General features: G+C 53.4%; 1 protein-coding gene across 1 annotated transcript in view; it reads left to right on the top strand.

Annotated features, from left to right (window-relative positions):
* The first annotated feature begins 359 nt into the window (after positions 1–359).
* The window catches only part of SLC25A37 (solute carrier family 25 member 37), a 35,453-nt gene continuing 17,932 nt past the window's right edge, over positions 360–17,880 (top strand). Inside the window, exon 1 of the mRNA XM_032855804.1 lies at positions 360–572. Coding sequence (XP_032711695.1) covers positions 360–572 — 213 coding nt within the window. The remainder of the gene's footprint in view (positions 573–17,880) is intronic.

Below are 17,880 nucleotides of genomic sequence, written 5' to 3'. Positions count from 1 at the left end.
TCCCTCTTCCGCCCAGCCAGCCCCAAGCGCCGCAGCAGCACCCTGGAGGTTGTACAACTTCCCGGGACACCCCAACGTCTCCTCTCGCCCCCGTCCGGTTGCTTGGAAATTTGCACTGGACAGTGACGTCACACAGGAAGGCGGGTCCCCAGTGTCCCGCACACCAATGGTGGGGCCGCGGCCGGCCTCTTCTTTTCCAGCGATTGGTGTGTCGGGCCCCTTCGCTCCACCCCAGCCCGCCATGGCGTCAGGCGCCGCAAAACCGGGGAGGTGGTTCCCACTTTAAGAAGTGAAGTTTTTCGCCCCCTCCCCCTCCCTGCCCACCTCCTGCAGCCTCCCGCGCCCCGCGGAGCTGGCGGATGGAGCTGCGCTGCGGCGGCGTAGGGAGCCAGGCTGTGGGGCGCAGGATGGATGGGGACAGCCGAGATGGCGGCGGCGGCGGCTGCAAGGACGCCGGGTCGGAGGACTATGAGAACCTGCCGACCAGCGCCTCCTTATCCACCCACATGACAGCCGGAGCGATGGCCGGGATCCTGGAGCACTCGGTCATGTACCCGGTAGACTCGGTGAAGGTGAGGCGCGAGGAGTCTTGCGGGACGGAGCGAGCGGACCTGGGAGCGCGCGCGCGCGTGCGTTTGCATCCCGCGCAAGAGCAGCCTGGGGGAGCGCCCCCAAAGCGCCTCTCCTCCCGGCTGCGGCGGGCGTGGGGCGCGGCACCCCGGCTCTTGTGGCGAGCGCGCCGCTTCTTCCGCCGCGCGCCTGGGCCCCGGGGGCACCCCTAAGCCCACGAGGGTGCTCCGGCCGGCGCCACGCACCGCCGCTCCCACCGCCTTCCCGACCCCGGCTGCTGGCGGCGCTGCGGCGGGGGAGAAGAATTGGCGAGCGCCCCTGGTCTCGGTGGTGGCGGCGGGGTGCCCGAGGGAGGCGATCGGTGCAGCTCCGCACAGTCTTACCACGCCTGCCCACGCGATCCGAGGGCTTCGGGTTTCCAGCTCTCCGCGGCTCCCGCTGGCGCGCCCGGTGTCCGAGCCGCGGCGAGAGGCGTCCTCCGGTGTGTGCGGGGTGGCCACGGCTGCCCCCACGTGCGCAGTTTCCGAGGGAGCGTGCCGCCGGGAAGCGCTAACCGCGCTAGCTGGCGCCGAGAAACGTGGCCCCGGCTCGGCCGCGCGCCCTCCAGCCCGGGTGTGTGTGGCTTCTGCTTCCCGGGTCTCTGGGCAGGCGGAGGAGTGACAGGGGTTCCGCTGGTTCTTGGCAGCTCTCTTGGGAATACCGGTTCAGCGAGGCCCGACGTGATCCCCTTTTCTCAGGGTTTCTGCACCGCTTCCCCCAGAAGTTCGGGCGGCCGAGCAGCCTAGAGGCAGGGAGCCCTGCAGTGACATTTGCCTTCTCTTTTTGTTGCAGGGAGGAGGGCAGGCGAGAAGAGCGTGGGCTATCCAACTCTTACTGTGGGTTGTGTAATAGGCGCTCGGTTTGCCTGTCACCTCCCCAGGTAGTTTTATGAGCATTTGTGCAAGGAGGCAGCGTTAGCTGGGCGGATTTTCCCTGTTAGACTGAGAGCTGCCTTCTGCCCGACTGTTCAGGAAGGTAATGCTGGTATTGACATTTTGCCCTTCTGTAGGCATAACTCATCGAATTCATCCAGCAAACCCAGGGATTAACAGATGAAGAAACGGAGGCAAAGGGCTATGAACTGATTCACCTGCTCAGGCTCATACTCCACCTGTCTCCTCTGACTCCAACCCCAGAGTGCTTTCTGAGACTTGGGGACGGCCCTGGGTGGCAGTTATCTTGAAAGGCAGGGCCCACAGAGCTCCCCCACTGGCAGCTGTCTCTTGTTGATGCTCACCCCACATGTGAGATGTGAAGACCAGAATGTCAAAGTCAGGGTTTTCTCTGCCCTGGGCAGCTCTCTGGGAGCTGGCAGTCAGTGGACAGACCCGAATCCAGTGAGAGAAAGCATGGGCGTTTGCAGTAAGGTGAGGCCCAAGCCTTTGATGATGCTACCCTGCGGGAGGCATCATCTCTTCAGACCCTCCAGCATCCCCAGGGGGGATTAGGGAAGGAATGGTCTTTGCTGCCAGGGTTATGGAGGGCATGGGAGAGAGTCTTGCCTCATAGGTTTTCACAGCTTCTCCAGGAAAGACCCTGGACAGATACCTGGTGGCATTTGTATAGGAAAGAATCCATCACATGTAATAAAATTTCCCATATTGGAAGCTGTTGTGTCCAATGCCCTGGACAGACTATGGGGAAAGTTAGGGGCAGGAAGGTGTTACTCGAGCAGGCACCCGACTCACAGGGTGGCAGAGATGAACATTCCATTGGGGACCGGTGCCACATGTGAGGTTTTGCTGAGCATGGCTTGGAGCATCACTATCGGTTATCTTTAGGATTAGATGTAATTAGTCATGCCTTTTCAACTCCCTGTGTCAGCCTAAGAGGTATTTGTCTCATATGTTTAAATTGTGTGTTTGGTGTTTAGTTTCTTTTCTGCCCCGTAGACATTGCTTTAATTGTTTTAATCCAGATGTCACTGTGTACTTAGCACAAAGCAGTGAAGTAATCACCTGTGGATAGGATACAGAGCCGTCCCAGACGAGTCACCCACCTTATAGGGCTTGACTATAAAATGAAGGCCCTGGTTAGGTAATTAGTAAGGGCTTCTATTTCTAAGCATGCAGGTTTGGTTTTAAAGCACCTCGTTTCTCACTACAGTTTCTCGGGAGGGGGTAGCAAGGATTCTTCTTTTCATTTTTCAGCTGAGACAAAAGGCACAGAGAGAGGGTTAAGTGGTGTGAGCCCCGCTGCATGATCCCAGGGAGGCTGCAGCCAAGTGGCAAGGTCTACCAAGATCGGCATGGTTGTCTGTGCCCAGCATGACAAAACAGGGACACATCCATGCATCACTTGGGGAAACCTCGACTGTATTTTTCTTAAATACTTTGGGTGATGGAGACCATGAGTAATGGAGCCAGGAGCCTGGATCGGGTTTCCAGCTCTGCCTGTAACTTGCTTCATGCCTTAGGCACTGTTCTGCGCCTTAGTTTTGTGGCTGTAAAATGGGGCCTACAGGCCAGTTCGGTATTTCTCCCCATTCTTAACCTGTCCCCCTTTCTACATACACAGAACACCCACTGTCCTCTTTTATGATACTTGAAATTCCAAAGAATTAGTACAGTCGAAGCCATGGCAGTGGGAATTGTGTGTTGGAAAAAAATTCATCTCTGATTTTATAAGGCACACATTTTGAACTTTGAGTACGTGAGGTTAAGTGAGAGTAGCAGGTGGGCCCACTTTTCCCAGTTTTTCTGTCCTAGGTGGTATGGACTATGGAACTCAGTGCTGGTCACTTTGACCACAGAGCCAGACGAGCTGCTTCCTTTTGTGGTCATAGGGGCAGAAAGCCAACCTTATCAGTGCTTAAAACTATTATGTTAAATATGCTTTCCCATGAAGTCCTATCCTAACCAACACCCCACAATGTCACTTTAATTACCTGTGTTTTTTCAAACTGTGGGTTGTGACCCATTAATGGAATCAACATTTTAAGAAAGATTAGCTTCTCTAGGGGCGCCTGGGTGGCTCAGTGGGTTAAGGATCTGCCTTCCGCTCCGGTGAGGACCCCAGGGTCCTGGGATGGAGCCCCACTTCGGGCTCTCTGTTCAGCGGGGAATCTATTTCTCCCTCTCCCACTCGCCCTGCTTGTGTTCCCTCTCTCGCTTTCGCTTTCTCTCTCTCTGTGAAATAAATAAATAAAATCTTTAAAAAAAAAGATTAGTGTCTCTAATGGTGAAAGTACAAAATACAAGTGAGTGTGGTGTGGCCTGCAGTAAGACGTGTGTTGCTTGGTGAAATTGTTTGGGGGGTGTGTGTGCGCGCGCGCACGCGTTCCCTGAATGGCTGTGTACAACTCCATTCTGACGGGCAGTTATGGCCAAAAAAAGTATGAGGAGCACTGAACCTGATGATGGGTAATGTCTCTGAAGCTACAGCAGTCTGATTATTAAAGGGTTATTTGGAAGACCTTCAGCAACATTTCTGCTCCTTCCTGTGCCTCCTTCTCTCACTTAGTCCCCAGGGGTGGAGTGTGAATACTTAATGAGTCCCTAAAGGGCCAGGCCACCCAGATCTCCTGTCAGTTCCTAGTAACTGTACGGTCTGCCTGGTACCAAGGACCGGAGCACGGGGACTCCACAGCCCTTTCGCCAACCGGTAGTGATTACCTGTTCCTTCCCAACTGGGGCTTTGCAGTGGGTTTTCCGTGATTCTGTAGCCGGTGCCCCAGAGTGTGCAAGTGGCATGGTCCCCGAGGCCAGCACGTGGGGTGGCTGTAGCAAGCCCGGGTCGGGAGAGTGCTCAAGACCATGGGGAGAATGCCAGGTGGGTGGAGGAGGAAATTCCAACCAGATTAGGCACACCACTCTAGACCATGCTGAATCCCACGGTGGTGAAAGCGGGGGGCAAAAGGAAACAGGAAAGATTTGAAGCGAGGGAACTTCCGCTGACCCTCTCTCGGCCCTTCCCTTGGCTTCTCAAGGAAGCGCTGTCTGTAACTGTGCGGGGAGAAGCCCCCCCTTCCCGGGGCCGGGCGCAGTCCGTTGGGAGTTGGACTCCCGCAGTCCGTGGGGAGGAGCGGGCAGTCAGGGGGTGAGGCTCAGCCTTCTCTCGAGGAGCTGGTGGGTGCTGAGCCAGTTGGAAACGTCGGTTGGCCTCCGGGGTTTCTGCAGTTGGCCTTGCTGAGCTCTGAGCCACAGCGAGCCAGGCAGGTGCCAGGACAGCTCAGCATTCCTCCACTTCTGAGTTTGCTCCTCCTGGTCCCAGTGGTGCAGGCTGGCTGGTAGGAAGGGTGCTCAGCCGGAAGGGGAAGGCCGCAGCCGGAGCCCCATCCCGAGCCCACTGCAGTGTTTTCAAAGCCAAGTACAGTTCAGTAGATGCCGCTCGGCTTCAAAAGGGTGTGAAATCCCAAATTGCTCCAGTTCTTGCAAGAAAATTATAGTGATTTCTCTGTCTCTCTTCTCCTGTCTTCTTCAGGTTCCTCCCCTCCCTTTTTTTCTGTCCTTAAGTGGGTGATGCTTTTTTAAAAGGTGCGTTTGGAAGGGGCATGGAGTCAAGAAAGGCGTGTTCTTGAACTTGTGTCCTTTTCTTTGCCTCCTGAGGACACCCACAGCCAGGATCTGCAGCTTGCAGGCCTGCTGCTGGAGGAGGGGGCGGACCTTACCCAGCCCCCCACCGCCTGGAAGTAGGGGAGGGGCAGGCTGGGTCAGGGCTTGAGGGGGTGCCCCTAGGAGTCTAGTGGACAAGGAAGGCACCCTCACCTCTTCAGTAGGGAGAGGCAGTTGTGCCCGCATGGGGGATTTACCTGACTGGGTCTTTAAAGCACACAGGGGTATGTGCCTGGCACACGGGAGAGGGCATTGCTCGTGGAGTGTGTGTGTCCCTTATCCCTTCCTGGTTTTCTTTTGGGCATGTCTTAGCTACCTTTGGCCATCTCATTCGTGAGAGCTTTCATCCCATCTGCTCTTGGGCGCAGTGACCGACTGCGGTCCACTTGATGGGCGTCGGTTCTTGACCCCCTTCCAACTTCAGGAGGGCTGCCTTTCCCCAGCCCACTGGATGAACTAGCTTCTGTGTTGAACGTAGCTTCTCTCAAGCCCCAGAACATTCTGGCTGTCTTCATATTTCTCCTAGGACCCAACATTTCCTTCTCAGAGAATTTTCCTTTTCGTTTTCTAATCCTCAGCCCTCTGGCCTCCTCAGTGCCGGCTGCAGATGCATCTGTACGGGCTGGCTGTTTGCAGGAACTCTTGGGCAGGTGTCGCGAGCCCCGGGCCTGCCCTTCCCCTCCCCGCCTCCACCTAGAATGTTCTGGCTGACATTTTCCATAGAGGGGACGTATCTAATCACTTTGTCTTTAACTCTAAACCTCCCCTCAAGCTCCCCTTTCTGAGCCACGTGTCTCACCCTCCAAGAACTATCTTGGGGAGATTCATATCCCTAGTCATTGACGTACTGGTTGGGGCAGAGCCGGCTTAGCTTTTCTGAGTCGTAATTGCTTTGTCCGTAAAACGCAGATACTAGTTTTCTTGCTGGTTTCTCTCTCCCGACTGAGCTTTCCACTGCTTTCTTCCTTTATTTTTCATCACACCCCGCGGAAGTTGCTTGGAACATGCTCGCTTGTATCTGCACCAAATGTTCCTTCCGTCTCCCTGTCCTGATAGGGAGACAGCTCTTCGCCTGAGGTCACTCCTTCCCGGAAGCCTCTCAAGTGTTAAGCTTCCTGTCAGCTCAAGCCCAGGCACCTCTGGGGCTCCTGGCCTCTCACCGTGACCCACCAGCCTCTTAGTCTCGGTCTTCCTTCGAGGCTCCTGTCCTTCCACTTTTCTCTCTCTCTCTCTCATCTGCTCACCTCGGGGCAGGAGGAGGAGTGGTGAGGAGCACCAGTGTGTGGAGGGTGTCCAGGCTCTGCTTAGCGTGACCTTGGACCTCTTTCCCAGTGCAATGTCTCCTGTCAGTGAAAAGGGGAGAGTGGCGGTGAGGGTGAAGTCCTTTAAGCAGTGGATGACGGAGCCTGCTGTGTCCTGAGTGCTCTCTGGGGCTCAGTGCTCATCTTCATCTCTGTCATGGTCAACAACATAGTTGTGCCCCTACTTTCCCCGATCTCTCTGGACGTTGGCGTCTGGCTCGCAAAGACTGTTTCCACCCGGAAGGAATCCCGCTATCACTCTTGAGAACATCCCCACCTGGTTGCCAGCCAACTAACATCCAAACCCCTGTGTTCTTTATGCCCCTCAAGTTGATGGCCTGTAACTCCACGGGGCCTCGTCCTAACCCGGAACTTTTCCACCTCTGAGGTCTCGAATTTAGCTGTGTTACCCTGGCCCCACCGGGCTGGGCCTCCGCCTGGCCCTGTTTTCCTCCTCCAGCCTAGAGCCTGTGGCCGGCCACTGCAGCCATTCCCAGGACCTCCCTTTCCCTGCCTCACTGGTCTGCCTAAACCCCAGTCCTGGATGACCCATTGCCCCATCGGGCCGTCGAGCCCTTCTGGAAAAAAAAATTGCACGTTTGCCTCCACTGGTGCCCTGTGTGCACGTGCCTCTGGGGCCCTCAGCCTGTCCTTTTGTGTGTTCTGGTCAGCCTGTTCCCATCCTTCTCAGCAGCTCCTCACACTCCCATCCCTCTGCTTTCTCAGCCCCTTGTGTGGCCTCTTGCTCCGTAGCTCATAGGGAAACCAGGACCCCAGTGAAGATCACCGTCCTCTCACCGCCCTTCCATCCAGCCTGCTGTTCCCTGCCTTCCTCCTGTCATAAGGTAAAAGGGTCTTCCCTCTGTCAGAGGGGAATCACCAGGCCTGGGAAAGGCAGTGCGTGGGAACCACTTGCATACACCTGCGTTTCAGTCTTGTCCTGCCTCTACCCTGGGCCGCGGGAGTGACCTCTATCACCTCAAGGTCCTTGTCTGCAGAGTGGGGATGTTCATACCGAGCCCTCCCTTATAGGGCTGTTGGAAGAATTGAACAAGACATCTCTCAGAAAGCTGTTGCTGTAGCGTCTGCTGCCCGTGTGCTATAAATGCTCATGGTGGCAGTTATTTTGGTCATCTCTCTCATGAGCAACTCGGTTTTGGTATCTTTAGCCTTCCCCCGACCTGTGATTCCTTCTTACAAGCATTTATAAAGTCCAAACTCATCCCATCTTAAATAACAAATACCGGACATCTCACCTTGACCCCATGCGCCCCAGGGGTTCTTCTCCTCAAAATAACCAGGGTTAGGAAAGGATCCTGGACACTTGGTCTCTGCTTCCTCACCTCCTCCTCCCCCTGTCCCTCCGACCCCTCACCGGCCAGGCCTTTGGCTTTGTGCCCACCGCTCTGCTGGAAACCTCACAGAGGCTGCTAGTGATCTCCTGGCTAATAAAATCAGTCATCGTTTTCCTGGCCTCTCTGATGAGGGGGCAGCGGCCTGGTCTTCCTTAGAGGTCAGCCCGCCACCCTCTCTGCTCCCCACAGTTTTTGCCTGCGTCCTGCTCACTCACAGTTGGAAGACTGGTGTCTCTGGTCCAGGCTTTCTGGAAGCTGGGCATCTGTGGCCTCCCAGACATGTCTTAGACGTGGCTGCCTCGGTGTCCAGGATGTGCCATGTAGACATCCCCGCCTCCCCTCCAGCCTGGGCCCCTTCCCTCAGAAACTTTCTCTTCTTAAATGGGGAAGAGTCGCAATGCCTACCCTGCCCGCCTTTCAGGTCTTGTTACTACATCTAGAAAGAAAATGCAGCCGGGTTTGCAATGAACTCTGAACAGTGAATGCAGTCTAAGAAGTATAAAATAGCTCTCTGCAGGTGCCAGGCCATGGTTTTATCAAACTGGGAATTTGCTAAAAGGTAGGGTTAGCTGATTGGAATGGAAAATCCAGCCTGTTCTGCACGTGCGGCAGAACCCATGCCAGGAGCTGAGGACCAGCCCCATCTTCTGCATCTTGTATCAGTTGGTCCCTCTCTCTGCTTCATAGGCCCCTAGCTGTCCCTGTTGCCTGCAGAACAAAGCCCGAACCTTGAGCAGTGTGCAGATGCCTAGACCTTCTCCCCTCTGACTTGTCCGTCAGAGCAAGACAGATAAAGGTATTCTGTGAATAGCGGTTGAATGAACGTAGGCACAGTTGTTGTTATAAAGAGGCGTGGGAGGAGGAGGGGGCACCTGGGTGGCTCATTTGGTTGGGCGTCTGACTCTTGATTTCGGCTTGGGTGGTGACCTCAGGGTTGTGAGATCAAGCCACCTATCAGGCTCCGAGCTCAGCAGGGAGTCTGTTTGAGTTTCTCTCCCCCTGCCCCCCCCATAGCCCCCTAGTGCGTTCTTGCTTTGTAAAATACATAAATCTCTAAAACAAAAGAAGAGATGTGGTGGGGAAAAGTTCTTTGAAACATGCTCAGCCCCTTTGTTTGTCCATTGTTTTGCAGTAGAATTTGCAAGCCACCGTTCTATCCCGATGAGGCTATTAATTCTTCTGGCCACCCACTTCATTCCACACTTCCTGAGCGCCTTCCCTGCTGGTCTTTGTGCTATAGACACCAGACAGCAAAAATAAGTGCTGGCCCCTGGCCCCAGAGCATTGCTCGCTATAATTAGATCCTGAGCTAACGTGGCAGGACGGACGGGCTCCCTTTGAGGGGAAGAAGGGCCCAACTTGGTGTTTGCTTTCAAAGGGGCAAAAGGTCTGGGGTGTCCAGGCTCTGCCATCTTGCAGGTCCCGAGGCTGCCCAGGGAGCATCATCCCGGACTTCCTTGCCGTGTAACCGTGTAATCTTGAGTTGGCTCCTTGCCCTGGAGAATACAGTGGCCCTTAGTTGTCCTATGTGCCCCCCCCCCCGCCCCGCAATCCTCTCTCTCACCCCTGAGATTGTTAGTCATTCTGGAAGCTGAACTTGGCTCCCAGAAGGTGCCTCTGAAAACATTCTCCACCCTACCAGTAACCCCAGACAGTTGGGAAGGGCCGTTGTCTGGTCACTAAGAGGTGTTACGGTTTCACATTCACGCTTTCTCTCTGAAGAGAAAACAAAATGTGTTGAAATGGAAATCCCTGCAGCAGCTTGGCTGAAGTAAGAGTTGCGTAACAGCTTTAAGAAACGTCTGGCCATTGTTGGGTCAAGTGGGGGGGCTGCAGCTTCGTGTCACCGAGAGGACTTCTTTTGGGGCCTCTGGATCCATCAGACGTGTCCAGCGAGAGACCCAGAAAGCGGTGGCACGCCAAGGTCTGATTGGCAAACGCCCTTGTCGCGGTCGCTCATTGGGATGACAGCTTTGGTTCCCTGGCATGGCCATAAAGGCTCCATCTGAGATCCTTCCGTGGGCGGGGGCTGGAGAGAGCTGCATGTGTTGGTGTGGAAGACCCTAGAAGGCCCCAGTAGGCTCTGTGACGTTAATTTCTGGGCCTGCCATGGACCAGCTTTGAAACCTTGACCATGGTACTTCTCTAGGCGAGGCTGGTGTCTGCTGCTCTCACAGGCTAATCCTAGTCTCCTAGACTAACATCATCTGCTTCCCCACTTGACGGGGCCTTTGAGAAGCTCAGGCAGGATCACGTTTGTGGGCAGCTTTTGTAAACCTGGACATGCCCAGATAATCCTAGATAATATCGGAGGCAATATGCTTCATGATGAAAAGGAGAGTGGTTCAGGTTCACAGAGCAGGCTCTGGGGCCAGACTGCCTTGGGACAGTGCCTACACAAGCTACTGACCTCTCCGTCCCCCATTTTCCTCATCTGTAAGATGGGGTAATCACACTGCCCACCTCAGAGTGTTGCGATGAGAATTAATTACAATATACCCCGAGTGTTAAGAATAGCATCAGGTACTTGGTAAGCATTCAGTTAATTTTAGTTCCTGTGTCGTTTCTAAAGGTGTTATTGCTTGAACGCCTACCGATGCTTGTATGTTGCTTTTGCACTTGTATGTTGCACTGTTTTTGTATTGTTCTCACCTGCATTCTGTCACTGGATTCTCTTAGCTCTCCTGTGAAGGTGGGAAAAGACATGTGCTGTTTCTCATTTTGAGAAAACTGAACTTCAAAAAAATAAGACGCTCTGGAAGTTGGGCACTTTCTGCTACTCAAGAGCAGAGCGGGGACAAAGAGGAAGGGAAAAGGCAGGAGAAAGCTAAGGAGGTACTGGGGAGTAGACTCACACGTTAATGGCAGCAGGGGCCCCTGAGCTGGGTTCTGAGACAAGATGACACGGCCCCAGCTGCATTCTTGGGAGGGAGGAACTGGAGCGAAGGGAGCACCAGCAGTGACTCAAAAGTCCAGCATGGAACACAGTGCTCTAACGTGTAACTAGGAGTTCTTTGGTCAGATACTCCAGCACAGAGGGCAAGGGGATGATGACTTATGGTTATGGCTGTAGGTAATCTCTGGCTCTGTCTGGCTTCTCTCTCTGGATCGACTTGCAGCCGCTGTGGCCCCTTCTCATGTCAGCAGGGAGTTGAAACATGGAACTCAGTATTGTGATTTGACTTTGGACTGGCCTGAGAATCCTTTTCTGAATCCCAGGATCAGGACAGCCTGTTGTTGGGAAGAGCACTACGTCATCGTTCCTCCGTCGGCTAGGGGAGCTGTTTCCTTCCCTTCCACAGGGAAGAGTAGCAACGACCGTCGTGCCTCCCTTTCCCATCTGCTCACTGCCTCTAGGAAGAAAATAGAGCCGGGCTTGCAGCAAACAAACCTTTCTACTGTTGAAAAAGTCTAAAGCTCTCCGCAGGTGCCAGGTCACGGTATTTATTATCCAACGGGGATCCTGTTAAAGGGGTAAGGTTAGCTCATTGGAATGGAAAATCCAGGCTCTGTTTCCAGCCACTGTGGGATTCACAGCATGGCCTTGGGCGCTTCACCTCTCTCCTTACACAGTGTCTCCCATCTGTTGAGTAAAGACCGGGGTGGCCCCCCTGCTCCCGCCGCCTTCGCTGGGTTGTACTCAGGGCATGCTCTGAAACACATTTAAAATTGATCACGGAGGGCTGATGTTGAGAGGAGCTGCGTGTGGCCACCGAGATGAAGGCTTGTGAATGACGGGCTACATGCAGGGAGGGCAGTGGGGTGCCCGGGGCAGTGAGGGTCCCGTTCTTCTCTGTGGGTCAGCCTTTTATAGCCTCACTTTTACTTTTTAAGTGAACCTGCCCCTTGAATCCCACGCAGCTGGGGCTGGGATTTTCCCACCGTGGTCCCTCCTGTGTCTGTTTTCCCTGTTTTCTCAATGACTGCTGTCACAGAGAAGTAAGAGGGGAAGGAGGTAGGACACAGACGCCTTTGTCTTGAGGTCCTCTGGTTCTTGTTCCCGCATGCTGCCCGCTTTGAGGGTTTTGCTGGCTGGTGCCTGGCTTGCCCTCGGCCTGGCAGTAGGTGCGGAAGGTGGTGGGTGGACACGGGCAGCCCGCAGGAAGCTTGCCAGCCGGGCCTGCTCAGGACAGGAACACGCCGGGCACTGCTTCTGACTCTCAGTGCCCCCCTCTCCCCTGGAAGACGGGATGTCCCAAGGATGTCCCGGGGCTGTCACGAGCCTGGATTAAAGGAGCAGGGGGGGGTTAGCTGATGAGCCACTCAGAGAAGTCAGACCAGAGCCGGGAAGCCTTTCCAAAGGAGAGATGTTGGTGTGTGTGTATACATGTGTGTGAGGCTGGAAGGGGCGGGCCCAGGGCGTGTCAGTCTCTTTCCTTAGTCACGGTCTCCATGGCTTATTTGCTAAACGTAGGCTTGTGTTAGCCTGATTCATAGAACGGTGGAAGAGTTGAAAGGCCTTTGCAACAATGCAACTTCATCTGCTGGATTTCACTGAATGACTAAATTAAGTGAGGAGTGAGGACGTATGGAGAGTAAGGATGTGTGCCGGGCCCTGGGGGAGCTGAAAGGCTCGACACCTGGGAGGTCTCTCCTGACAGAAGTTCCCGTCCGGCTGGGAGGACAGGTAGATTGACGACTCCTTCCTGTAGTGGATGTTGAGCCTGTCCTCAGGGAACCTGCACCTCATCCGGGGGTCAGGAAAAGGCACCTCCAGGAATTAGCTCAGTATCTATATGTAGAACAAAGGGGATACAGATGTTAGAACAAAGCCATGCCATTCTCTCTGTCTGCTAGGCTGTCCCATCCTGTTCCCCAAGGTGCCTGGCCATAAGCAGGACACCTATACCCCTCTGACACTCTGGTTTTGGGGTTCTGCTCTGAGCCTTTTGATTGCAGAATCCGCAGAGACCATTTTCATAGCTTGAGGTCACCACATCGGGTCTTCCACGTGGGACCTGCCACCTGTTCTGAAATTTTCTGCCCCCTGCCCCGCCCTTTTCTGAAATTTCTTCTTCTTCTTCCTCATGTTCTGGGATTTTAATTCCCTATCCAGCTACCAAACGACGGCCTGATGGCTTTCCCTCTGAGTGGGACTTTTTGCCGCAGTGCCAAAGACCAGAGGAAGGCGGGAACAGGGAGGGAGGGATGAAGGCTGTCATCTCAAAGGCATTTCTGCTCCTAATTGGCTCATAATTAATGGGTGGCATTAGTGGCAAATGCAGCTGCAGCAGCGGCCAGAGAAGTGGCTAAAAATTAAATACCGTCATGTGACTTACAGAGGTTTAGGGTTTGTTTGCCTGAGTGACCTTTACTAGCATAGGTCACCATTTGTAGGGTTATGAGGAGAGACCTGACAGTGTAGGTGACCAGTGTGCTTTCCAGAGGGTGGAGACCTATCTAGAGTCCATAGCACCTGTATTCCTTCCTGACATTCAGATGCGAATGTCATTCCTTTTCGCTTTTTAAAGGCCACTATGGAGCCGAACGTGTTTCCCCGTCCCCTCTTCCCTTTTTAGCCTATCTGGCTCCGGTGGAGCCTTCTAGAAAATGCAGAGAGCACAGTTTCCCGGGCTTGTCCCATCCTCCTCTGGCAGTTTTGATAAAGAGCCTGAAACCGGGCTCTTGAGGAATGTTCCCCCTGGTGTCTGTGTTCGTCCAGGGTTTAGACAGAAGTTCCTGGAACTCACCGCTTTTGGAAGCCAAGTCCTGTTTCTCTAAAAGGCCAGTCCGGTGACATGGGCAAGAATCGGCTGACCCCAAGGCCAGCCCTCTTTCTGTGTCTGCGGATTCCCCTGGCACAGGAGGTCTTTGTTACCAAGTCTGTTTGCTGAGTGTTTTTGAAGGAGGCCATGTGTGGGCCTTTTCAGTGTCGTTAGACAATGCTGAGCTGTTACCCAGAAGAAACGGTCAGGGGAGAAGCCAAGATTTGATCTGGTTGAAGTTCTACCACGGAAAGTGTCCAGATAAGAAGCGGCCAGCGAAATGGTTAAAATCCTATTGTAGTATGTGAGACTTGAGAGCTCACTTTTAATGTGATTGTGTTTCAGTGGTTTTTTTCCCCTTGAATCTCGGCTTCTCAGATAATAAACTGAATTAACGTACATGTATTACGCAGTCCAGGAAGGATGGCGTGCAGTTAACTTTCTTCGCAAATTACTGCGTATTTATAGTTCGCACCTAGAGCTTTAAGAATGTCCGCTTCAGAAGTGACTTTTCCTCATAAAAGCAAGGTAATAGCAATAAGGAGTATATTGACAAGTTGGTAGGACGCCCAGCACCTTCTGTGCTTCCAAAAGAATCTTTCAAGTGTTGGAAGGAAGCGGAGAAGTTGCTGGTGCTGGCGTCTGTCCTCTTGGGCGTGCACGTCGGGACAGTTTCAGGTGGAAGCGAGTTCCCGTTCTCCCTGGACTCAGCCCTGTTCCTCCACAGGCTTCTGAGGCCGGTGGCTGGTGCTCTGCCTGACCTTGGCTAAGGAGTCTCGTTTTGAACTTCCCTCGAGTGTCTCTTTCAAGGGTCGTTTGTATTTTCTGATAATACAGGCACAAGAAAGTTTCTGAAATTCTCTTTGGGACCCTAAAAACCGAAAGTCACTACAAAGCTGGACTTTTACCAGAAACTGCTTTAAATTGGAAACAGATTTCTGATCCCTGAGCAGCCAGTTTAAGGGACAGGGAGAACCTTCGTCAACCCAGAACTTGAGCATGGAGGTCAGGGAACAAACTAAAGAAAAGCAAGGCAAAAGCAGATTTCTTTCTGTACATCTGCGCACGTAACGTTCGCATTTGCCATTTACTTTATTTTATTGTTTTTTAGCAGTCGCCCTCTAGAGTGAATTGTAATTAGCTTAAGACAACCAGAGGCCCACCAACTGAGTGACTCTGAGAGAAGCACTTCACTTCCGCAAGTCTGTTTCTTCATCTGTAAAATGGCAAGAGTGAATCCAAACTAAATGATCTCTTTGGAAGTTTCCAGTTTTAAAATTTCTGCCCTTTATTTCCGTGGGGCATTGTAACTTTGGGACATCTTCTTCTGACTTCGAATACACAGACTTAGAGGCACTTGTGTTTGGAGTGGGACACTGGAAGACCCCAGTCCTGGAATTTCTACCAGGGGGATAAGGAGCAGGGAGAGGAGCGGCTGCCCAAGTACCATTTGGGATCCCTGCATCCCAGAGTGCCTGCTAGTCCTAACTAGACTACTGGAGATTAGAGTGTGTTTAATTTCCTTCAAACCTCCAACTACAGTGCTTTAAGACGGCAGACCATTCATTCAGGCAATTCCAGAAATGCTGAATGGCCACAGCCCCACCCTGGAATCAAGGGGACCCGTGTAGCAGATGCTTCTGGAAGGCCCTGTTTATAACTCTGACTCCTTCCTGCCGGGGACCTTTTACAAGTTCACTACCAGGAAGCTGAGTCATTGAGGGGTCAGCTGGCATGGCCAAGGTCAGGCAGCGTTGCCAGCAGCACAGATAGGTTAGCCCAGACAACCCGAGGGTTTTGGGGGAGCGTTGTTGGGAATGGCAGGGTGGGTGGGGCTCCTCCCTTGAGAGGCTTTCGGGGGTGTCCCCTCACGGTAACGGGAGCACCACCTCTCCTCATGGCTTGCATTCCTGTCTAGATTTCACAGTGAGAAATGTGTCTTCTCCAGTGTCCTTTACCTCCTTTCTTACCTCCTTCCTCCTCCTCTGTTCCCACGTCCAAGGCCGGAGGTCAGAACCGCACAGACTGAAGGGTGAACCGATCCTTGCTCCTGCCGTGGACTTCAGGGCTCACCGTGGGCTCAGCTCCCAGTGATACCCTTCTTGGGACGGCTGGCTCCTTCCCACCTACCACTACCTGTGCCCCAGGTAGCCCCTGCATCCTGAGGTCCACTTGCCCAACTCCTCCAGGCTTCAAAGTCCCTTCTGGGACACCCCCCCCCAACATGGAAGTGAGGCTTCCTGCCTTCGCTCTCCTTGCACCATCCCCTTCCGCTTTGCTTCAGGGCCCTTAGACTCTGTCGTTTTATTACTTGTATGGTTTTTGGTTTATTTCTTGCTGTCCTTACTAAGATGACAGACCCCTCGAAGGCAAGGACTCGGCCACAGCACCCCCGTGGATACACTGATGATGTTTGTGCAGTGGGGAGAAAAACCCTGCTGTCTGACCATGCGGGTCTCCTGCTCTCACTTCTGGAATACCTTCAAATCCTTTAAAGCTCTTGTTTCCACCACGAGAGTTTTTAGTCAGCATCAAAGCTCACCCATGATTGTAGGTCCCCGCCATACCCTTGGGCATCCAGTAAAACTTAAACATGACTCCCCCAAAAGCTTATGAGACAATTTATACATGGAGACGTTTGCGCGTGTAAGTAGATTCCACAGCCTGAGAGGGGGATCTCTGGGACGTTTCCTTTGGTCTTTTTCCCCCCTGAGAGAGACCCTGAGAACATCAAGCGTGCTGTTCCTGGTATTTTTGGTTTCTTTCTCTGTTACTGGCTGGTGTGCGAGGTGTGTGAAGAAAGCAGGGGAACATCCCCTCCAGTTGTAACCTGTCCCCACCAGCACATAAATCAGCGAGTGTTATGGAGATAATGGGATCTGAGCATTTTTGGGGAAATCTGGCTTCAGTAACACCTGGGAAATTTACCCCACACCCCTCCTCATACGTCTAGCACGCACTGAGCCCAGGAGCCCAGCTCTGACTGGGGCTTCCATCCCTGGCTACTCTGCTGTGTAGGAGGCCCCCCAAAACAGTGAGATGCATGGTGCTGGGGGACACAGCTAGTGGGTAGCCTTTTGGGGGAGCAGGCAGCAAGAAGACAGCTATTCGGCAAGGGGCGTGCATGTGGGGTTTTAAGGGCCTCCTTTGTGTATGCCCGTGAGTGGAATTTTGTGTACCTCCGAGACCTTGACCGCCGGTTATCGCGTCTGCCGTATAAAGCACGATGCTGGGGCACTGAGATCACCAATGCATGAGGCCATCTCCTCCTTCATGTCCTCAGACTTTATTGGAAGACAGGCATGCAGACGCGTCATCTGCTAATAATTACAAGTAGAGAAAGAAGCAAGAGCAGGCTGGCAACAGGGCTGCTCTGAAAAGCCTTTTCTTCCTGTGGATAATGGGCTCACGGTGGGGCGTGCAGTTAGACGGCCTGGCCTCGGAGAAGGGTGTGGAAGCCGCTGCTGCAGAGGCTGACAGGACCACACTTGACTCGAGAAGCGTACGCAGGGCTTCGGAGGTGCCCGGCTCGCTGGGCCTGTCTGGGATGGATTCCAGCAGGGCCGTGCCTCACGGCACTCCCTGGCACTGATGGTCTGTCACCCATGTCGTCACCCAGTCTGTCACATACAAACACTCGGCTGGCTTTTGACAGCTCCCTCCGTGCCTGAGCAGCTGGGGTACTGATCCCTGGGATGATGTCTTTTTGGGGTGGCCCAGGCCAGCATGCCCTGAACAGGGAAGCACGGCCTAATCGAGGCTGGGGGGACAGCCCGCGGGAAAGGGCGGAGATTCAAACAGCATCTTCGCCATTTCTGCCTCCTTGGGAACATTTGCCTGCTGTCCGAGGACCCCTGGGCTGACCTTCCAGGGGCTTCCTTCCAAGGGTGGCCCTGGAGCCAGGAATACTGCTGTGTCTAGGGGATCCTGTTGTGTTCGAGGCCCCTGGTAGCCTTCACCAAAAACAAACAAATAAAAAAACTGCTCTCTCTGGTGTTAGAGGAAGTCTAGAGAATTATCTGATTGTAACAGGATTTCAGATGGAGAAAAGCCTGTGGAACAACCTGTGGATTAAATTTAGGATTTTAAAAGTGTGTGGTAAAATACACATAAAGTTTGCCATCATGACTATTTTGTTTTTCTTTTTTCTCATTTTCCTTGAGTTTTTAATTTTAATTCCAGGGTAGTTAACCTACAGTGTGTGTTCGTTTCAGGTGAACAGGACCATGTTAACACTTTTTAAAAAGATGCTATTTATTTTGAGAGAGAGGGGGGAGAAAGAGAGAGGGAGAACACAGAGGAAGAGTGAGAGAGAGAAACAGGCTCCCCGCTGAGCAGGGAGCCCGGGACCCTGGGA

The sequence above is a fragment of the Lontra canadensis genome, unplaced genomic scaffold, assembly GCF_010015895.1.
Source record: "Lontra canadensis isolate GAN:19392208 unplaced genomic scaffold, GSC_riverotter_1.0 scaffold10, whole genome shotgun sequence".
Taxonomy (NCBI): domain Eukaryota; kingdom Metazoa; phylum Chordata; class Mammalia; order Carnivora; family Mustelidae; genus Lontra; species Lontra canadensis.
This window is presented reverse-complemented; position numbering and strand designations above follow the sequence as displayed.